Source organism: Gymnodraco acuticeps, unplaced genomic scaffold (assembly GCF_902827175.1).
Source record: "Gymnodraco acuticeps unplaced genomic scaffold, fGymAcu1.1, whole genome shotgun sequence".
Lineage (NCBI taxonomy): Eukaryota > Metazoa > Chordata > Actinopteri > Perciformes > Bathydraconidae > Gymnodraco > Gymnodraco acuticeps.
In genome coordinates, this window is record NW_022992076.1 from 1 (window position 1) to 17,745 (window position 17,745).

Genomic DNA, 17,745 nt, shown 5'->3' on the forward strand with positions numbered 1-17,745 from the left:
TCTGAGCCAGAGTGTTAATTTGGAAATCTGGAGGAGGAAATGTAAAGAAGTCAGAAACAGATCATCACAGAGGCTGCTATATAACAGAGATTGAAAACTGATGAAAGACATTCCCAACCCTCCACAGGAAACTGAGTCGAAAGAACTCCCCGTTCCAAGCAATGAAAGCCAGGCGATGCATCATTCTCACACATCTCAAACTAAAAGCTGGGGTGAGGTTCCTTTGCAGATTGAAGCTACAGAAGTGATTTCAATAAAAAATTGGAATTTCAGATACATCTGAAAATACACATACGCACACACACACACACACACACACACACACACACACACACGCACGCACGCACACCCACAATCAGAAGTGTGTGTTTACAGTGTAAGGTGCGCAGTATCAAGGCCTAACATCAATCTTCTCTTCTCCCTTGTGATTGATATGGAGAGGGAGTGTGTAGCAGCACTTCCCTCACACACACAGAGACACACACATCTCCCGGTGACAAACAGCAGCGTTTAACACCCTGACACCTCTCTGCTCCAGCGTACCTGTCGCTTCACTGCACCTAAGTCCAGCTGCACTGAATATTCCCAGAATGCCGTTGTGGAAAACGGGAGGACCTTTGACAGAGTGCCACATCATGCCTGTGTTTGCTGGGCTTTATACGGATCTCTAATCATGCAATTTTGTATTTTATACACTTTGAGCATCATGTTTCTATGGGTGGCATTCAGTCAGCCGTCTCACCACAAAGATCTCTCTACAGCTGCTGAGGGGTTCAAACATTCATGGTTCCCAGAAGATGAGTAAATAACATCCAACATGTTCATATACATACGTTTTTAAGTCAAATTTCAATATTATTTAAAAAACAATTAGATGTATTGCGATTGAGATCACGTCTGGTTTAGACATTCATGACCCTCTCAGGATTCATTTTGATTTATATATTGATTTATTGGCGCTCAATATATTGTTCTTTTTACACTGTAAATCCTGCTCCACACTACCTTTTTAAATCTGTACATCTCTCCACTTTGAATTTAGTAATCGTCATATTTGATTTGACTGCACTCAGTTTCTTACATATGTATATGTATGTAAATATTGTCTTTATTTTTAATCTGTGAAAATAGCTTTTATAATAATACTATTCTTTGCTCATTTCTTTAAAAAAACGTATGCTTCTTTTTGTATCTTTGTACATTTTGACTTCAGTTTCATGTTCTGTGTGATTGTCAACTTATTTCACTCAACTGTATTAGGTTAGTTGAAAGAAATAATGTTAGACTGAAATAAAAAAATCCTAGCTTCAACGAACCAAATAATGTGTAATTGCCTTATGGTGCATTCATGTCCCGCTTGGGATAATTGCAATACATATTGTAACCCCCACCATCAGGCCAAACATTGTAATAGTTCCAATCCTTTTTTTATTTTGTGTTTATCTCCAAACACCCCCCCCCCATTAGCCTCAGCACAGGAGCTGGTGTGCCCTATAATTATGACATCTGTTCATCATAATGCAGCGACAGTCTATCAGTGATGTCTCAGAATCACACTGAGTCTAATTACACAGAAAGAAACATGTCATGTTATCTTCACGGCCAAAAGATTTCAAAGTGAAATGACGCACGATTAAAAAGTGTTTATGAGCGTTGTGCTTGCTGCGGCTGAACAGAACCAGTGAACAGCGCATTCAGTATGTCTGAGTTCATTTGATGAACTTACATATGGTAACCAGCTCTTTCCATCGTCTCTCATTACTCTGAATTAATAACAACAAAAGCATCTTCTTCATCTCTTGCCAAATAACAAATGACTTTCCTTCAGCTTGATGAGTCGTAAGAAACAAGGGAAACTTTCTGTTTTCACATTTGACTTATCCGTCTCTTCCTGTTGCTAAATACTTTTGATACCAAGACTGAGATTATACTGGGCTCACCCCTCCTTTCTTTCATCTCTACCGTTATCCCTCCTTCCCTTCCTTCCATGCCTTTTGAAACTTTGATGCATCAGAATATTCTGAATATCAGACAGGGCTTGAAGATAATTTGATAAATCATTACTTGTATTAAAAAGTAATGATGAAAATAATGAAATGGGCAGACGATCTAAAGAGGGATTTTCAAATCATTTGAAGCCAGTTTGATAAACAAGCATGTTTACAGACCATCTGATGAGAAAACAAACACTTTAAAGAGAATGTAAAGCTTCCGTCACACACACACACACACACACACACACACACTTTTTTGGTGGGGAAAAGCCTACCTTGATCGTTTGCCATCTTGTCAGGATGTTCAACTGAAACAAAAACAGAGAGGGTCAGCGAACTTATGAAATATAAAACAAAGGTATACACTGCAGATTAAGCCACTCTTGATCTTTCGTCTCTCGCACACACACTCACACACACACACACACACCTAGCATGACTATCCTTGTGGGGACCTAAATCTGTTTACACAGTCACGTGTGGGGACTCACCTCCCGTATGGGGACATAATGGAGGTCCCCATTTAGGGTGAAGACTTGGTTAGGGTTAGGCATGTATTGGTTCTGGTTAAGGTTAGGATAATTCTCCAGGAAATGTAATGTCCCCTGAAGTGATGTAAACATGGTGTGTGTGTGTGTGTGTGTGTGCGTGTGTGTGTGTGTGTGTGTGTGTGTGTGTGACATAATCCCCTCTGAATTTCACTACACTCCTTCAATTGCTGTGACTTTGGAGGGAAACTAAATTGATTTAAATGTCTACACACCAGTGTTGGAACGCGTTACAGTAACGTAACTACTTTTGCCGGGTACAAAGTAGTGTAACGCGCTACTACGGAACATTTGGTAACGTAACGTAGTTTCTTCTTCAATTCGCCGCAACGTTACTTTTCCCAAGGACGAGTGACAGTGACACTGCCTACTCAGCAGTGTGCTTACTGTAAACCGCGATCGTTTTTCTCGCGTCCAGGAGAGAAGCTTAAAAAGGAGACTAAATGGAGTTTCTGGTTTCAAGGCAGGTCACTCCACAGAAACTGCTCTCATTGCTGTCACGGAGGAACTGCACACTGCCAAAACTGCATCCCTCTCCTCTGTCATCATCCTGTTGGACCTGTCTGCTGCATTCGACACGGTGAATCATCAGATCCTCCTTCACACTCTTCAAAAACTTGGAGTGTCAGGCTCTGCACTTTCCCTCCTCACCTCATACCTCAAAGACCGTACCTACAGGGTTACTTGGAGAGGGTCCGAGTCCGACCCTTGTCAATTAACTACGGGGGTCCCTCAGGGCTCTGTTCTTGGTCCCCTCCTCTTCTCCTTGTACACAAACTCGCTCGGATCAGTCATTAGCCCGCATGGTTTTTCTTACCACTGCTACGCTGACGACACCCAATTAATTCTGTCCTTTCCCCGCTCAGAGACCCAGGTCGTCGCACGCATCTCTGCTTGTCTAGCTGACATCTCTCAGTGGATGTCTGCTCACCACCTCAAGCTCAACCTTGACAAGACTGAGCTGCTCTTCCTCCCGGGAAAAGATTGTCCAACTCTTGACCTGACAATCAACATCGGCACCTCAGTTGTTTCCCCGACTCAGACTGCAAGGAATCTGGGTGTGACCCTAGATAACAATCTATCCTTCACTGCAAACATCGCTGCTACAACCCGCTGCTGCAGATACACGCTTTACAACATCAGGAAGATACGTCCCCAGCTGACTCAGAAAGCGACTCAGGTTCTGGTCCAGGCTCTCGTCATCTCACGCCTAGACTACTGCAACTCCCTCCTGGCTGGTCTACCTGCATGTGCCATCCGACCTCTGCAGCTCATCCAGAATGCAGCGGCTCGTCTGGTTTTCAACCTTCCTAAATTCTCCCACACCACTCCGCTCCTCCGCTCCCTTCACTGGCTTCCGGTAACTGCTAGAATCCACTTCAAGACACTGGTACTTGCTTACCGTGCTGCGAATGGATCTGGCCCTTCCTACATCCAGGACATGGTTAAACCGTACACCCCAGCGCGTGCACTACGCTCTGCATCAGCCAAACGACTCGTTGCGCCCTCGCTGCGAGGGGGACCCAAGTTCCCATCGGCGAAAACACGTGGGTTTGCTATCCTGGCTCCAAGATGGTGGAATGAGCTCCCCATTGACATCAGGACGGCAGATAGCTTGCACATCTTCCGGCGCAAACTGAAAACTCATCTCTTTCGACTCCACTTCGAGCGTTAGAACGATTAACGAAGCACTTTTATACCAATAAAGGACTGGATTACCTAAAGCCAGTTGAGTAGCACTTGAAATGTTTGGCTCTATGAAACTTGATATACTTATATGATTCTGTTTTCTTCAAGGTTGTGTCTTCCTGGTCGAATGTACTTATTGTAAGTCGCTTTGGACAAAAGCGTCAGCTAAATGCAATGTAATGTTTCTGAGAAGGTTCAAATTGTACTTTAATAAAACATATGGCGCGGTAATGTTACAAACAGGATATTGTTCAGTCAGAAGAGAAAGGCTGCAGCTTCCTCTCCTCTACCAGGTGCTGGCCGTGCCGAAGAGAGACCACAAGCCTTCGTCTTTCCCGCTTGCTGGCTGTTCGCTCCTCCTCTCTGTGAGCTGTAGTGACGTAGGGGACTTCCCCCCTCGTTCGTGTCCGATATCGCGTTAAACAGAGGATTTCGACATTTTACATTAATTGCTTACTTCCACATGCCTTTTCTCCTCCTTATCTCTTTCATAACGTTATATGTAATACATGTTAACGGCGTCAATAGCCACTTTAATGATACTAATGGACGGTAGTCCCGGAAGTCGTCATGAAGGATTTTCAGAATAAAAGCTTGGTATTGCGAACTTCCGTTTTTTTCCAGAATAAAATAGCATTTAAACTGACGGTATGTTTAAGGTACATTATGCCATAAAACATTGATTTTAATTTCTAACATTACGCATTAGGCACGAGCTCTCATTCCACACTGTACGTGATAGAGGCTGGCCGCTGGTGGTGGCATGAAGACTGAAGAGCAGTGATGGCAAGCGAGAAGCAGGCGCAGCCAACGCTAACATTCGAGGGATGGAGGTATTCCCATTACTTCGAACTTGTTGAAACTAAGGGGAAAAATGTAAGTGTAAGGTGTACGTTGTGCCCTGGCCAGAAACTTGTGTCCACTGCCGTTAACTCCACTGCCAACCTCACCAAGCATTTGAAAGGAAAACATGCTAGCAGGAAGCTAGTAGCTCAAGATCCCCGGGGAAATGATGATATTTCGAGTCCAAGCCTATTTAGTAGCCTATTGATATGATTTGCACTAGCTTTGCACCTATTTTGGGGCTAGCCTGTAACCCTTAATGATTATGATTTTATATTGATATTGTTTGATATTATTGTTTAGTGGTGGTGTTGACGCCTATAGCCCAATGTTTTGTAAAGTGCTCTGTGGCATTTTTTTTATAATAAAGAGCACAAAAGAAATATCTGTTATGTCCTCCATAGTAGAACTTTATGTAAGCCTACACATTTAGGAACAGAGATGGGGTTCTGCCCAAAGTCGACCAACATAAAAGTAACATAAAAGTAACGAGTAACGTAAAAAGTTACTTTCCTTGGAGGGTAACTAAGTAAAGTAAGGGATTACTTTTTTAAAGAAGTAACGAGTAACGAGCAAACACTACTTTTTAAAAATAACTTCCCCAACACTGCTACACACACACACTCTCTGACTGACCCTTGGCAGTCCTGAAGTGGACCGGCTCAGACAGCGGACCCACTCCCTTGGCGTTCTTGGCCTGGATCCTGAAGTAGTAGACCGTGTCCAGGTTCAGATCCACCACCTGATGGGTCAGTCTGTCCCCTGAGATGGCCTCCATCACCCAATCATCGATCGGCATGTTCTTGTCCAGCGTGTAGTACAGGATGTACCCTGACAGACAGACAGTATAGGATTATAGAGTCATATCTGCAATGTTAGCATGAGATCAACATGACCACCTCTTATCCGGTCTGTAATAAAAAGGATGTTAAATGGTGATGTGAACTTCAGGTTAAAGTTTTGTAAATTAGGACAGAAGACAATACATGAAACTATAAGTGTTAATTAAGTCTAAACAAGTTTCACCAAGGCTGAGAACACAAATGCAGCCTGTACTTTTGAATAAAAACAGATTTTTAACAGAGTTGATGTATTTGTGATCATACTGTGTGACCTGCTTGTTTACACAATAGGTGTACTGTTCTCTCTGTGCTGTACTCTCTCAGTGTGAACATAGATTAAACAGCCAGACAAACTCTTTTGAGAGCCAGGGAATGAGCAGCCATGCTCCTTTATTGAATTATTTGCAGTCCACTGACATTCAAACGGAGTGAAACTATAAAAAAAGAAGTTACAAGGCACTTAATGATCTCATACATGCAAGTGTAACATACACAGATTAACACATAGGACCGCTAAGTGTAAACAAGGTAAATATAGCTAATGCTAGCTGTACGCTAGCATGTATGCTAACGCTACAGTGTATGCTAACGCTACAGTGTATGCTAACGCTAGAGCGAATGCTAACGCATGTTCTCATTGTGTTTAAACATCTCCACATGTCATCACATAAACACAATACATGTGTTACTAATCCTTACAGTGTAAGTGTAAGGCTCACACTTACAGTCATTGCTTTCTGACGGACTTGACCCTTACTCTTCAGGCTGCATAGGGAAAATGAGTGGCAGTGCACTCATGGATATCTACTGGTCTACTGCATGGATGTATAATAGGTCTACTGCCATGCTATTCAGTTCACTTCCTCCTACTTCCTGTACCCGGGTCTAACCTTCAGTACACATTTTACAAAAATATAAATGTGCAAATATGAAACATACAGGTCAATGTCACCTTGCTATTGGTAGCTGAACTGTCAATACCCCAAAACATATTCTTAGATATAAATACCTTGAGTTATTTAGACACAATTAACACTTATAGTTTCATGTCTTGTTACATAAGAATAGATCATATTTGTTAAGTGTTATTATGGGAGAATTGCTATTCTTGTGCTACTACTGCCTTATTAGGCCCATATTGAGCAGCGCATATTAAGACCAAAACTCATGTTCAACAACTTCCTTACTTGCACAACACTAATTAGAGGGTTATTGAGGAACAACTCTCAACTAATGGCTTATTACTTGTAGAATATGGTCATGTAGAATAAGGCATTAATAAGTGTTTTATAATGACTAATAAAGAGCCAATATACTGCTAATATACATGGTAATTAACAACTAGTTGATGGTGAATTTGTGTACCTTAAAGTAAGAGAGAGAGAGAGAGAGAGAGAGAGAGAGAGAGAGAGAGAGAGAGAGAGAGAGAGAGAGAGAGAGAGAGAGAGAGAGAGTGTATAAAGTGTTACCACTAACATTTATCTCTGGTCAGTAGTGTGTGTGCACTGCAGTAGAACAGTAGTGTGTGTGCAGTGTAGTTGAACAGAATGTGTGTGCAGTGTAGTTGAACAGAGAGAGAGTGTGTGTGTGTGTGTGTGTGTGTGTGTGTGTGTGTGTGTGTGTGTGTGTGTGTGTGTGTGTGTGTGTGTGTGTGTGTGTGTGTGTGTGTGTGTGTGTGTGTGTGTGTGTGTGTGTGTGTGTGTGTGTGTGTGTGTGTGTGTGTGTGTGTGTAGTGTAGTTGAACAGAGAGTGTGTACCTTGGAGTATAACATAAGATATATTTCACAGCATTCTAAAACAAGGTATTGAACATAATGTGAAAATAAAAAGAGTAGATAATTAACAAATAGAAAATACAACATCTCAAAATAGAAAATAAAACAGAACTAAAAAGTCAAATATAAACAAGTTGACAGGGAAAGATACAAATCTGTAGACTGTCAAATAAACACAATGAAAGGCCAAATTACAGCTCACAATTTCAAAGTAAGTTATTATTGACATTATGTTTGAAAGGAATAGCATATTAAATTAAATATAATTGTAAAATTACAGTGTGAACAAAATCCAAGTTATAAGTAATAAGTCCAGTGATGTACTGTGATTGGTGCGTTGTGTAAATCCTCACCTGTGATTCGTCCGTTAGCCTCCATGGGCGGTTGCCAGCTGATTAGAATGGCGCGGGGCCGTCCCTCCCGACTGATCACTGTCAGGTCTTTGGGGGCAGAACTAGGAGCTGAGCATAATGGAAAGAAAAAGAGCGCAGATGAGTATGAGCAGTACAGGATGACACATCTTTAGGTTCTACGTATCCAAGGTCAACCAGAGTTTATTGTTTAGGAAATCATATTTCGTGGAACCAAACAACATCAGTGTGCATGCTTTTTGGAAATGTGTGTCGGATGCCGTCACCTATCCTCTTGTGGCTTCAGAACGTTTGAAACCCAGAATTAGACCCCTCAGCGACTGTTTGCTGAGACTTTCTTGTATTCCAGTAACTTAGTTTGAACTACAGGAAACTGTTTCCTGTTAGTGCCCCTGGTGTGAAGATGTCATGCATTCAGCAGCGCCTCAACAGGACTCAGGTCTGTTTCTGCTCAGCTGTCACCATGGAGTCACAGGTGGAACTGAGCAGTACCAGGACAGACCTCACCGCGCTGGATAATAAGTACGTTGAGGTTTGAACACTCAACGCTGTCTTCAGTTTATATTTAATGCTGTAATACTGGATAATGACTCTGCCTGATCGGATTAGAATAACTGTAAACCCAGTTTGAAATACAATTCAACATTTGTACATTTCAGAACAGGGAGCATTATCCTCATGTAACTAAACCCAAATCAAAGCATTTTTGAAATGCTGTTAATGTAGTGTTCAGTCACATGACCGCCTGCAAACTTTCTAAATTGCTAATTTACCAGTTCAGAATGTTCTCTTTTTCTTTCGCAGAACTTTCTTCACGGTTTAAAATGTAAATGGGAGTAACAATGTGTACCGATGGTGGTATCACTATATCATATACATCATTAGGGGTTTTCCTCTGGGGAGCCAGAATTCCACAACAAATCTAATGTCATTAGGTCCTGTGCACTGAAACAACGGAAACGTTGACTTTAATTACATGTATTATGTCAACAAATGTCACATAACTGTATCAGGTTTGTTGAAAGCAATAATATCAAGTTTAAATAAAACATATTAGGTTCAACTTAATTATATTGTTTTCGACTAGCCTTAAACAGTTATATGGTGAGAGATTTGCTGAGACCAAATGATATCTCCATTATCTCCAAGGCAGCAGGTTATAACCGACATGTTCTATCAAATGTCCTCAGCTGATGTCTTCTGGGCAGCGAATACTGAACATTAGGCAGAGGAGTGCAGCTGCAGTGGAGGCAGCTTGTTCTATGTCTTCTGTGAATGTGGTCAGTGTGTGTGTCCAGAGCTGTGGAGCACTGAGGGGCTGAGTGGGCTCCGTCTGCTCGCTCTGAATGTCAATGTAATCCAGCGGGCCCCGGGGGGCAATGTCGTTCACGCTTAATTGGGTGACGAATCCGACAAACATGATTGTAAACATCCTGAAAGGATACCTTGACATTCTGATTTGAGTCTGTGGCTGGGTTTCACTGTTGCAGACAATTGCCTTTTTAGCAGGGTTTCTGCACCTCACTGAACCCAACAGCTTTTCTGACCATTTTTAAACCACTCATTAAAAGTTATCAGTGTTCAAGGAAAGAAAAGTTCCACCCACATATTGTTTTGGTGAACAGCAGTTGTTCCCTGCATGTCAGGCAACAAACTCTCCACCTCTTCACTGACATTGTTTTACATGTCAGTGAAGAGGAACATCACTTTATTCAAACTGAAAAAAGAATCAACCAATTACTAGAATTCTAAAATATATATTATTCTGAAATGGACCAATCTGCACAATGACTACTTTCACTTTTGGTACTTTAACTATACTTTGATGATAATACTGTTCTTCTTTTACTTGAGTAACATTATGAATGCAGGACTTTGACTTGTATCAGAGTATTCCCACACTCTGGTACTTCTACTTTCACTCAAGTAGATCTGAGTACTTCTCCCCCCTCTGGCAGCTTCATGCATGCTTCACCATCATTGGCTCATGCTGTTTAGCCACTAGCTGACGTCCAGTCATATTCCTGCATGCATAGAGCATCACATGACATTACTACCTCACATGTCTCACTATGACTCTGCAGATTTTCTCCCACAGCTCTCTCTTTCACTCAATCCTCTTCAGTAAGTGCTAACCTTTGGAATGATTGATTTAACATTTCATGTTCATATATGATTCTAACCATCTCTGATTCTGCACCATCACTCGTTCCTTAGAGAGATTGGTTCTACAGCAGAACTCTTGTTGCTGCTCACACTGCTGAGAAGCTTTTCCTCCAGATGTTTCCGTGCACCAGCTGTGATACTGTGTACTACTAATCTACACAGTACATTTGGTCCAAATTGACCAACTACAACACTACACTACAAATGCTGTAAACAATGTCTCAGATTACTGGTTTCAGGAATAACTGCAGTGAAAATACAAAGAATAGACACTATAGTCCAAAATGAACATGGTTGTCATGTGGTTGTGTACTATCTGATGGAAGAGGGTAGGGTAACCCTTTCATTCCCTATGGCCATCGTTTTTGACCGGGAACACCAACATTCAATGAAAGTGCTGATCAGCAAGCTTATATGTTCACATTCCTACTGTGGAGTATATCATAAGGCCTTGAGACAATCAAATGTAAAACACAATATTTATCATTTATTAAAGTGGTAAATGAGTCAGATCGGACCCGAACACGACAGGGGGGAGATGCCGGTTTGGATGGGGAAATAAAAGCGTGGCCCCCGGCCTCACAGGAGATCTGTTGTGCCAGTGGGTCCTCAATAGAAACACAAGTGTGTGTGTGTGTGTGAGTGAGTGAGTGACACACCTACCTGCTTCATACGTTGTTGCGTGCGCTGTCATACTCCACGTACTGGACTTGCGACCTTTGGTTACCATGACAGCGAACTCGTACATGGTGTTTGGTTTGAGGCCGGTGACAGTGTGGCTGAGCGCCGTGGTGTCTGCAGACTGGAGGAAACGAGTTGTACAATTGAGATGGTTTTAGATTTGAACTGAAGGAAATGGTTAGGTGTTTTTAAACACAAAACATTAAAGCTGCTGTTACATTTATTCTATACCTTATATAAAAACATTGGAGACATAATTAAAAGAATAATACTAAAGAGTATTATGGACACACTCAGTCTGTTCTTGTGTTTACTTCAGATGTATTCTTCAGCCTTCAATACCAGTTAATAGAAATAAACCCTGGCAGATGCAGACACTCAGGTGTATGTTCACTTTCAGAACAGACTTCTGTTGGTCTTCTTGGCTGTGCTGTACATAAAATAAAAATAGCCTACAGTAGAGACACTTTACAGCAAATACAACAGCACAGATTGTTCAGAATATCAGTATGAGAAAAACGACACCCTCTATCCTTAGACCCTCACATCGTACAAGGAAAAACTTCCAGAGAAAACCCACAGTTTAAAGGGAACATGGGAGAAACCTCAGGGAGAGCAACAGAGGAGGGATCCCTCTCCCAGGACGGACAGACGTGCAATAGATGCCATGTGTAAATCCAAGAGATAATACATTTTACAGCATATAGACCGAATGTTAGGAAATGCATGTGTCTGTAATAAGAAGATGAATCCACGAGGATATCAGCTACAATCCTGTGGAAGCCATCAGGGAAGCAGCATGACGAGACCCAAGGCAGGACCGCAGAGACAGGTTCAGCCACGACCCAGACATTCTCTCCACGCCGTGGATTTCAGGATAAGAAAGAAAGACTCCCCTCTCTCCGTCTGCCTGCAGTTTATTAAGGTGAGCACACTGTGTGCCCTGGTATAGATTTCCTATCTCCCTGGTTTTTCAAGCATACTTCAGATTATGAAGTCCAGAGAAGAAGAGAGATCTCACCAGCGAACAAGAAAAAAATGACAAGACCAGTTTTTGTCTTGGTTTCAATACAACCAAGAGTAATCCAGGTAATGTTTAACCCTGTTACTGCCAAACAATCAAACTCCTTGTTTCTGTCAGCTGGGGATTATTTCTTAAGAAATGTGTTGATGAACAAAAGATCGATTCTCCATGCTCAGATCCATGTTTCTCTGGTGTGAAACTGATGCTCCTTCAATAGTGTTTACCGAAGAGGAGGGAGCGGGAGGTTCATCGTGTGCTCTGCCAACTTGTTCACAAGTTGAATCATAGAGGGGCATGATAAATACATAGGATACACTTATGGAATTCATTGCAGACATAAAACCTTGTGTGTTGAGTGTTGAGCTCATAAGAGAGCAGAGGCGTGGCATTGTTGTGCAAGTCTCACATGGCAAACAGGTTCAGGTCCTGACCCCTGACAGAAGGCAGGGTTTTGTCTCCATCTTCTCCTTTGCTGTAACAACGTACATTTCCACTTTGTGGGACGAATAAAATAATGCTGATTCTGATTTAGGAAGTCAAGTCAAATCTAACTCCAACACAATCATGAGTGTCTCACACCTGGCTGAGGTTAGACTACCGAGTGATGGGGAAGCTGGGCTCACCTTGTACTTCCCGCTGGTGGAGTAGCTGGTCTTCCACTTGACGGAGTAGTACCGGACCTCAGACGCCTTCTGGTTCTTGGTCATGGAGTTGTCGGCCCAGGAGACACGGACCGAGTCCGAGGAGAGAGCGACGGCTTGGACCCCGACTGGGGGGATCATGGGAGTACTGGTGTCAGGCATGGGAGTGGGGTATTTATCAAAGAGGTGGAAGTGGTCATCCTCAGATGGGTCTATAGGGTCTGGGGGCGGTGGGGTTAACGGGACCAGGGTAATTCATGAAATGATTCCGTGTAATGAATGTGTGATAATGAGGATTTATATAAGTATGAAACAAGCATGAGTTCGGTTTGTTAAGTGGTCATTTACACGAGAGACAACAACATAAGAAACACACAAGATGAGATTCAAGTGAGGAGGGGAGATGCCATGAGAGGAGGGAGGGAGGGAAAAACAGGAGAGAAGAGGAGAGAAAGAGACACAGAATAAGAAGACAGTGGAAGGTAAAGGCTGTACCTAAACAGGAAGTGGACGCTCATGTGCACAGAGGGTTAACGTATGAAACACGTTGAGACACGTTCAGAAGTACATCAAACTGATGGCTAAACCAAAGAAACTGAAAACAGTTTAAAAAAAACTAAACAAACCTGTATCACAAGTGTGACACATTCAACATTTGCATATTTTAAATACATTTACATTTACTTGGTCACTTACTCTTACAGCTTATTGTATCGTCAGCTTTTTCCTGACTTACTGTAGTTGACTTCATCCGCATTACTTGCACATTGGTCAAGCAACATTCTCTCCTCTGTTTCTTCTTGCACTATTTTTGTATTCATTTATTAGACCCTCCAGAAAAACGCGGGCTAAAATCCTTGATTATGCGATCAAACATGGTTTTATGTGATTTTATGCGGTGAAATTGCGGGAAGTTGCGAAATATGCAGAAAAAATCAATATTGGGCTGTCTTATTTATTTATTCTCTCTCACACACAACCTGCCACTAACGTTAAACCCCTTTACTATTCAATTAAACACATTCAATGTTTATCTATGGTAAAAGCAATTGGGCTATTTTAATCACACACACGCACACACACACACACACTGTAGAGTTATATTTGTATGTATTCATGTTAGCAAACTATGGATAAGCTTAAAATGAGAATAATTTGGGTAAAACTGTGAGCTGGATATGGGGCCTGTTGACATGTGTTTTTGAGGACAAAGGAAGATGGGGGAAGGTGAGAGCATGTCCTGATTTGCATTCAACTTAGAACGAGCTACAGTGGTTGTGATGTTAAGAGAGGTCCCTTGGGTTTCTCTGGTGCTTATCAACAGTAGCAGTTAAGTGAATACTGTTCAAACAATACCTGTGTTTGTGTTTTATATTGATTTCTCTGTTTTATCCTTTCATAAATGTAAGGACTACAAATGGCTATAAACATTCTGGGCTGGTTGGAGTAAACAGGGTTTTATTGCTCTGTGGGGGAGGTGTGGGTATGCAGGCCTTGAGACCTTTTGGTTGTAAGGTGAGCCTGTTTGGTTTCCTGCTGGCCAGTGTTGCGTCTCCCAATGAGATGACCTGAAAAGATGACCAGCTGACCTAACACCAAACCCCTCCTTCTTACTCTGGTATATATCCGGTGGATCCCTGGCGTTCGGCCTCTTCTTCACATGCTGCCCTCGGGTGAAAGTAGCTCTGCAGTATGCGAACCAGGGCAGGAATAAGCCGGCATTACTCCTTAAGCATTACAATATAACTGTAATATATCATGTTGTATTGTAATGATTGTATTGCATTGTCATATTGCCATTAAAGTAGATTATTGTTAACGGTTACTTTGTAGATATGGATTCCTTCCTGTATTATAAACAGCTTCATAGGAACGCGCGGAGATTTGAAAAGCGGACCAGATATCCCTTCAAATCTCCAACAAAATGGTGACCCCGACGTCTAGATATAACGAAGCTGAGGAAGAATTCAGACGCTTTCAAACATCTCAGACAATCAGCAGGACTCTGCAACTTTGCAAATAAGGTAAGCAGACGATGAAAGTCGCCTGTCTGTAATTGGATACGCTAAAACTTTAGGATTGTCTGTAGGCGTTTCACAGTGTTTTTATAGTTTAAATGGAATATACAATGCATATTTTACTATGTTAGGAAAGTTATATACAAAACGTAAACGTTGATCGACAGGTAGACGAAAGTCCTGCGTGACGTAAAATAGAGCAGTTTGGCGTGGATCTGCAGGTAGATTATTCCTGAGTGGCGTGGAGATGGTGCAGTTTGTGTGAATGCGAGGTTTGATTCCTGCACGACAAAACCTGGAAACTCGATATATCAGATCGAGTCGCCGTTTAAAACTGGGGTTTAAATAACAGACCAATGCTAAAAGCTTAAAGCCAGAGGTCTGTTATATATTAAATCGAGGGAGAGCGTTTCCCTTTGTCTGGAAACTTCTGCTGCTGCCATCTAGTGGCTGAAAGGGGGTATCACACCCTTGAAACTTCTGCTGCTGCCATCTAGTGGCTGAAAGGGGGTATCACACCCTTGAAACTTCTGCGAGCTTAGAGTTTAATCATTACATTGCTGGCCGGTATTGAAGACGGGAAGCACGTTCCCAGTATATTAATTATAACTGATTTTGGAAAACTGGTACAAAACAATAAGGGATTGAACATTTTTTACAACGACAGCACCACGAGATGAGTAAACTCAACAATCTGTAGAGTGTAAATACATTGTGCAAAACACATTTTACACTCGAACTGTTTGCACATCATAGACAAGGAATTTAGACAATATAAATAAATGTTCAGAAAGAAGACATAGGCCTACACTTGATTCAAATTTCATTACTGTGATCCGATTGGTGTGCTCTGCAGGTTTACTATTGTTCGAAGTAACAGTGGGATTTAAAATGAGAGAAGATATGGAGATGTTCTTTCATAGTGTGTGGAATATGTGATGCTGGAAACATGTAAGTATTTCGGAGTTGTGTTGGGTAAATATGTAACAATGGATGAGACAATTTTTGGAGTGAGTTTTTGTAATATCATAAGTAGACATTAATTATGTTGTTTAGATGGCATTTAACAACTAAGACAGATAGTATGATTAGAAAGAGACAGAGTGGAAAGGGTTGGATTTATTTAACATCAGTGGGCTAGACTTCTTATAGGTAATGTGTACCGGGACCTGGACTCCCCCTCTGAGTTAGAAAGGCTTTGATCCCGACCCTCCAAGCAGACAACGAGACCTAACCCAACAGGAGACTCCTCCTTCTCCATCGTACAGACAGAGAACCAGAGCTGAACCAACAACGACCTGAGGCATCCAGAACCAAACCAGCATGCTGACAAAGAGGCAAACTCTCATCGGTCCCTCAAACAGGACATGAAGTTCCAAACTGCGCCGCGAGATTTGGCACAATAGACATGAGAGCAGAATCCGCCCTCCATAAAAACAGCAGAGAGACTGTAAAGGAGGAGTGCAACAACAGTGGCATGATGGGGCTGCAGATGTAACTGGGCCAATGGCTGCCTAAAAGAGTTACAGCGGATGGATTCAACAGCTGATGGACTGAAGAGAAGACAGAATCAGAGGAGTTGGCATGGTCGATTAGAAGTGAGGAGGCCGGGGTCACGGCTTGAGAAAACCAGGGGAGGAGGAAAGGAGAACGGGAATGAGTGAGTTACACATAAACACACTTATTCACGAAACGCACATTTAAATAACTTGAATTAACTTCATAAATACATAAAGACAGAAAGATTTATTAATCATTTGGTAAATTAAAAATAGCAGTAAAGAGGAAACTATTAAAGTAAAATGATAATCATCCTAAAACACACTGACAGAGTAGAACCATATTCTTCAATATTTTCATCAGGTTAACAAATCATTCTTTAAGACCTTTTTATTCACGTGTGAATAAAGTAGTGATCTCATTGGTTACAATATTGATCACCATTAAAAGGATAGTTTTAGGAACCACTCTATAGGACAAATCTTTGTTTGTATTAATGGCTGGTGCCAAGCCACATATTAAATTCCAATCTAGAGTGTTGATTTCACCATTGTGGCATAGTTATTACCAGACTTCGGTTTTAAATCCTTGATAAAGGAGGGAGTAATTGTTGCATGTTCGGACACCCAAGGTTCCACACACTGCTAAATACTTTAACATTGTTTTTTAAGTAGACCAGAATTGTAATGAGCTATGAAATGCAGAGCGACACAGATCCTAGTAATGTTTTGACTCAAGATAATAGTTATGTACAAAAGTTTCTGAAATAGATCATTAGACATTCTAATACTAATTAGGTGTAATTGGATTGCAGTAGTAGTGGTACTCGAAGGAAGTGAGTTTGTACCAAGTTTCAGGAAAAGTGGGAGGCAGAAGTCCCAATGACAAGTGAGAATCATCTTGAAAATTATAGTTGAAATCGTGACATATTTTTGTAGACAAAGGATACTGGCCTATGCTGAAATGTCAAAGTCTCTGCAGAGCACGACACATGGCCAAAAAAGACGGAGACCAACTGACCTTTGACCCTGACCGACAGTGTAACTTGACAAGGCACTGTGGATGACTGACTCTGGGGTGAACCTGACCAAACTTGACATGACAACCAGACAGTGTGAGTGTGAATGAATGCCGGCATGTGATCAGTGTAACTGCATGATTCTAAAACAATAACTAACCAAGCATGTTTTTGGACTAACATATTATTTTGGAGCTCCAAGGGAAACGAGAGGTTTCCTAAAAATTCCACAAAAAGGGGAAACCGCACATGTGATATTTTCCTCTCACATGAGTTGGCGGTTTGCAAATGTAAAACTACAATCTGAAGATTCTGTTTCTTTTAGGCCTGAAGGACGGAGAGGAACACTTCTTTTCACTGAAGTGTTCACTGTGGAAATAATGATAATAATGTTCGTTATGTCCCTAACCAATTACCTGACAGTTTTTGTTCCCCTCCCATTACAGGCTTTTGTTACACATTATTTCATGTGTAAAAGGGGGGAGTGAGTATAATGTATAAATGTCAACATGGCTGTAAAATTCACAATTTAAATTTTTCTTTTAAGGATTGACAGAAACCTTCCGCCCCAACCCAGATGTTCAAACTGAGCATTGAATGTAATTAACCTGCTCCATATCTGGGGATAAGATACT

The 17,745-nt window shown here is 41.6% G+C and overlaps 1 protein-coding gene across 1 annotated transcript; it reads right to left on the reverse strand.

Annotated features, from left to right (window-relative positions):
* Positions 1–2,246: 2,246 nt before the first annotated feature.
* Positions 2,247–12,917, reverse strand: LOC117537173 (netrin receptor DCC-like; the record flags this gene model as incomplete). The annotated part of the gene is made up of 5 exons (XM_034202313.1): positions 12,557–12,917; positions 10,892–11,030; positions 8,045–8,152; positions 5,711–5,905; positions 2,247–2,302 (listed from the first exon to the last, which is right to left on the reverse strand). Coding segments are annotated over exons 1-5 (678 nt in total), but the record flags the coding sequence as incomplete, so codon positions are not given.
* Between the last annotated feature and the right edge of the window lie 4,828 nt (positions 12,918–17,745).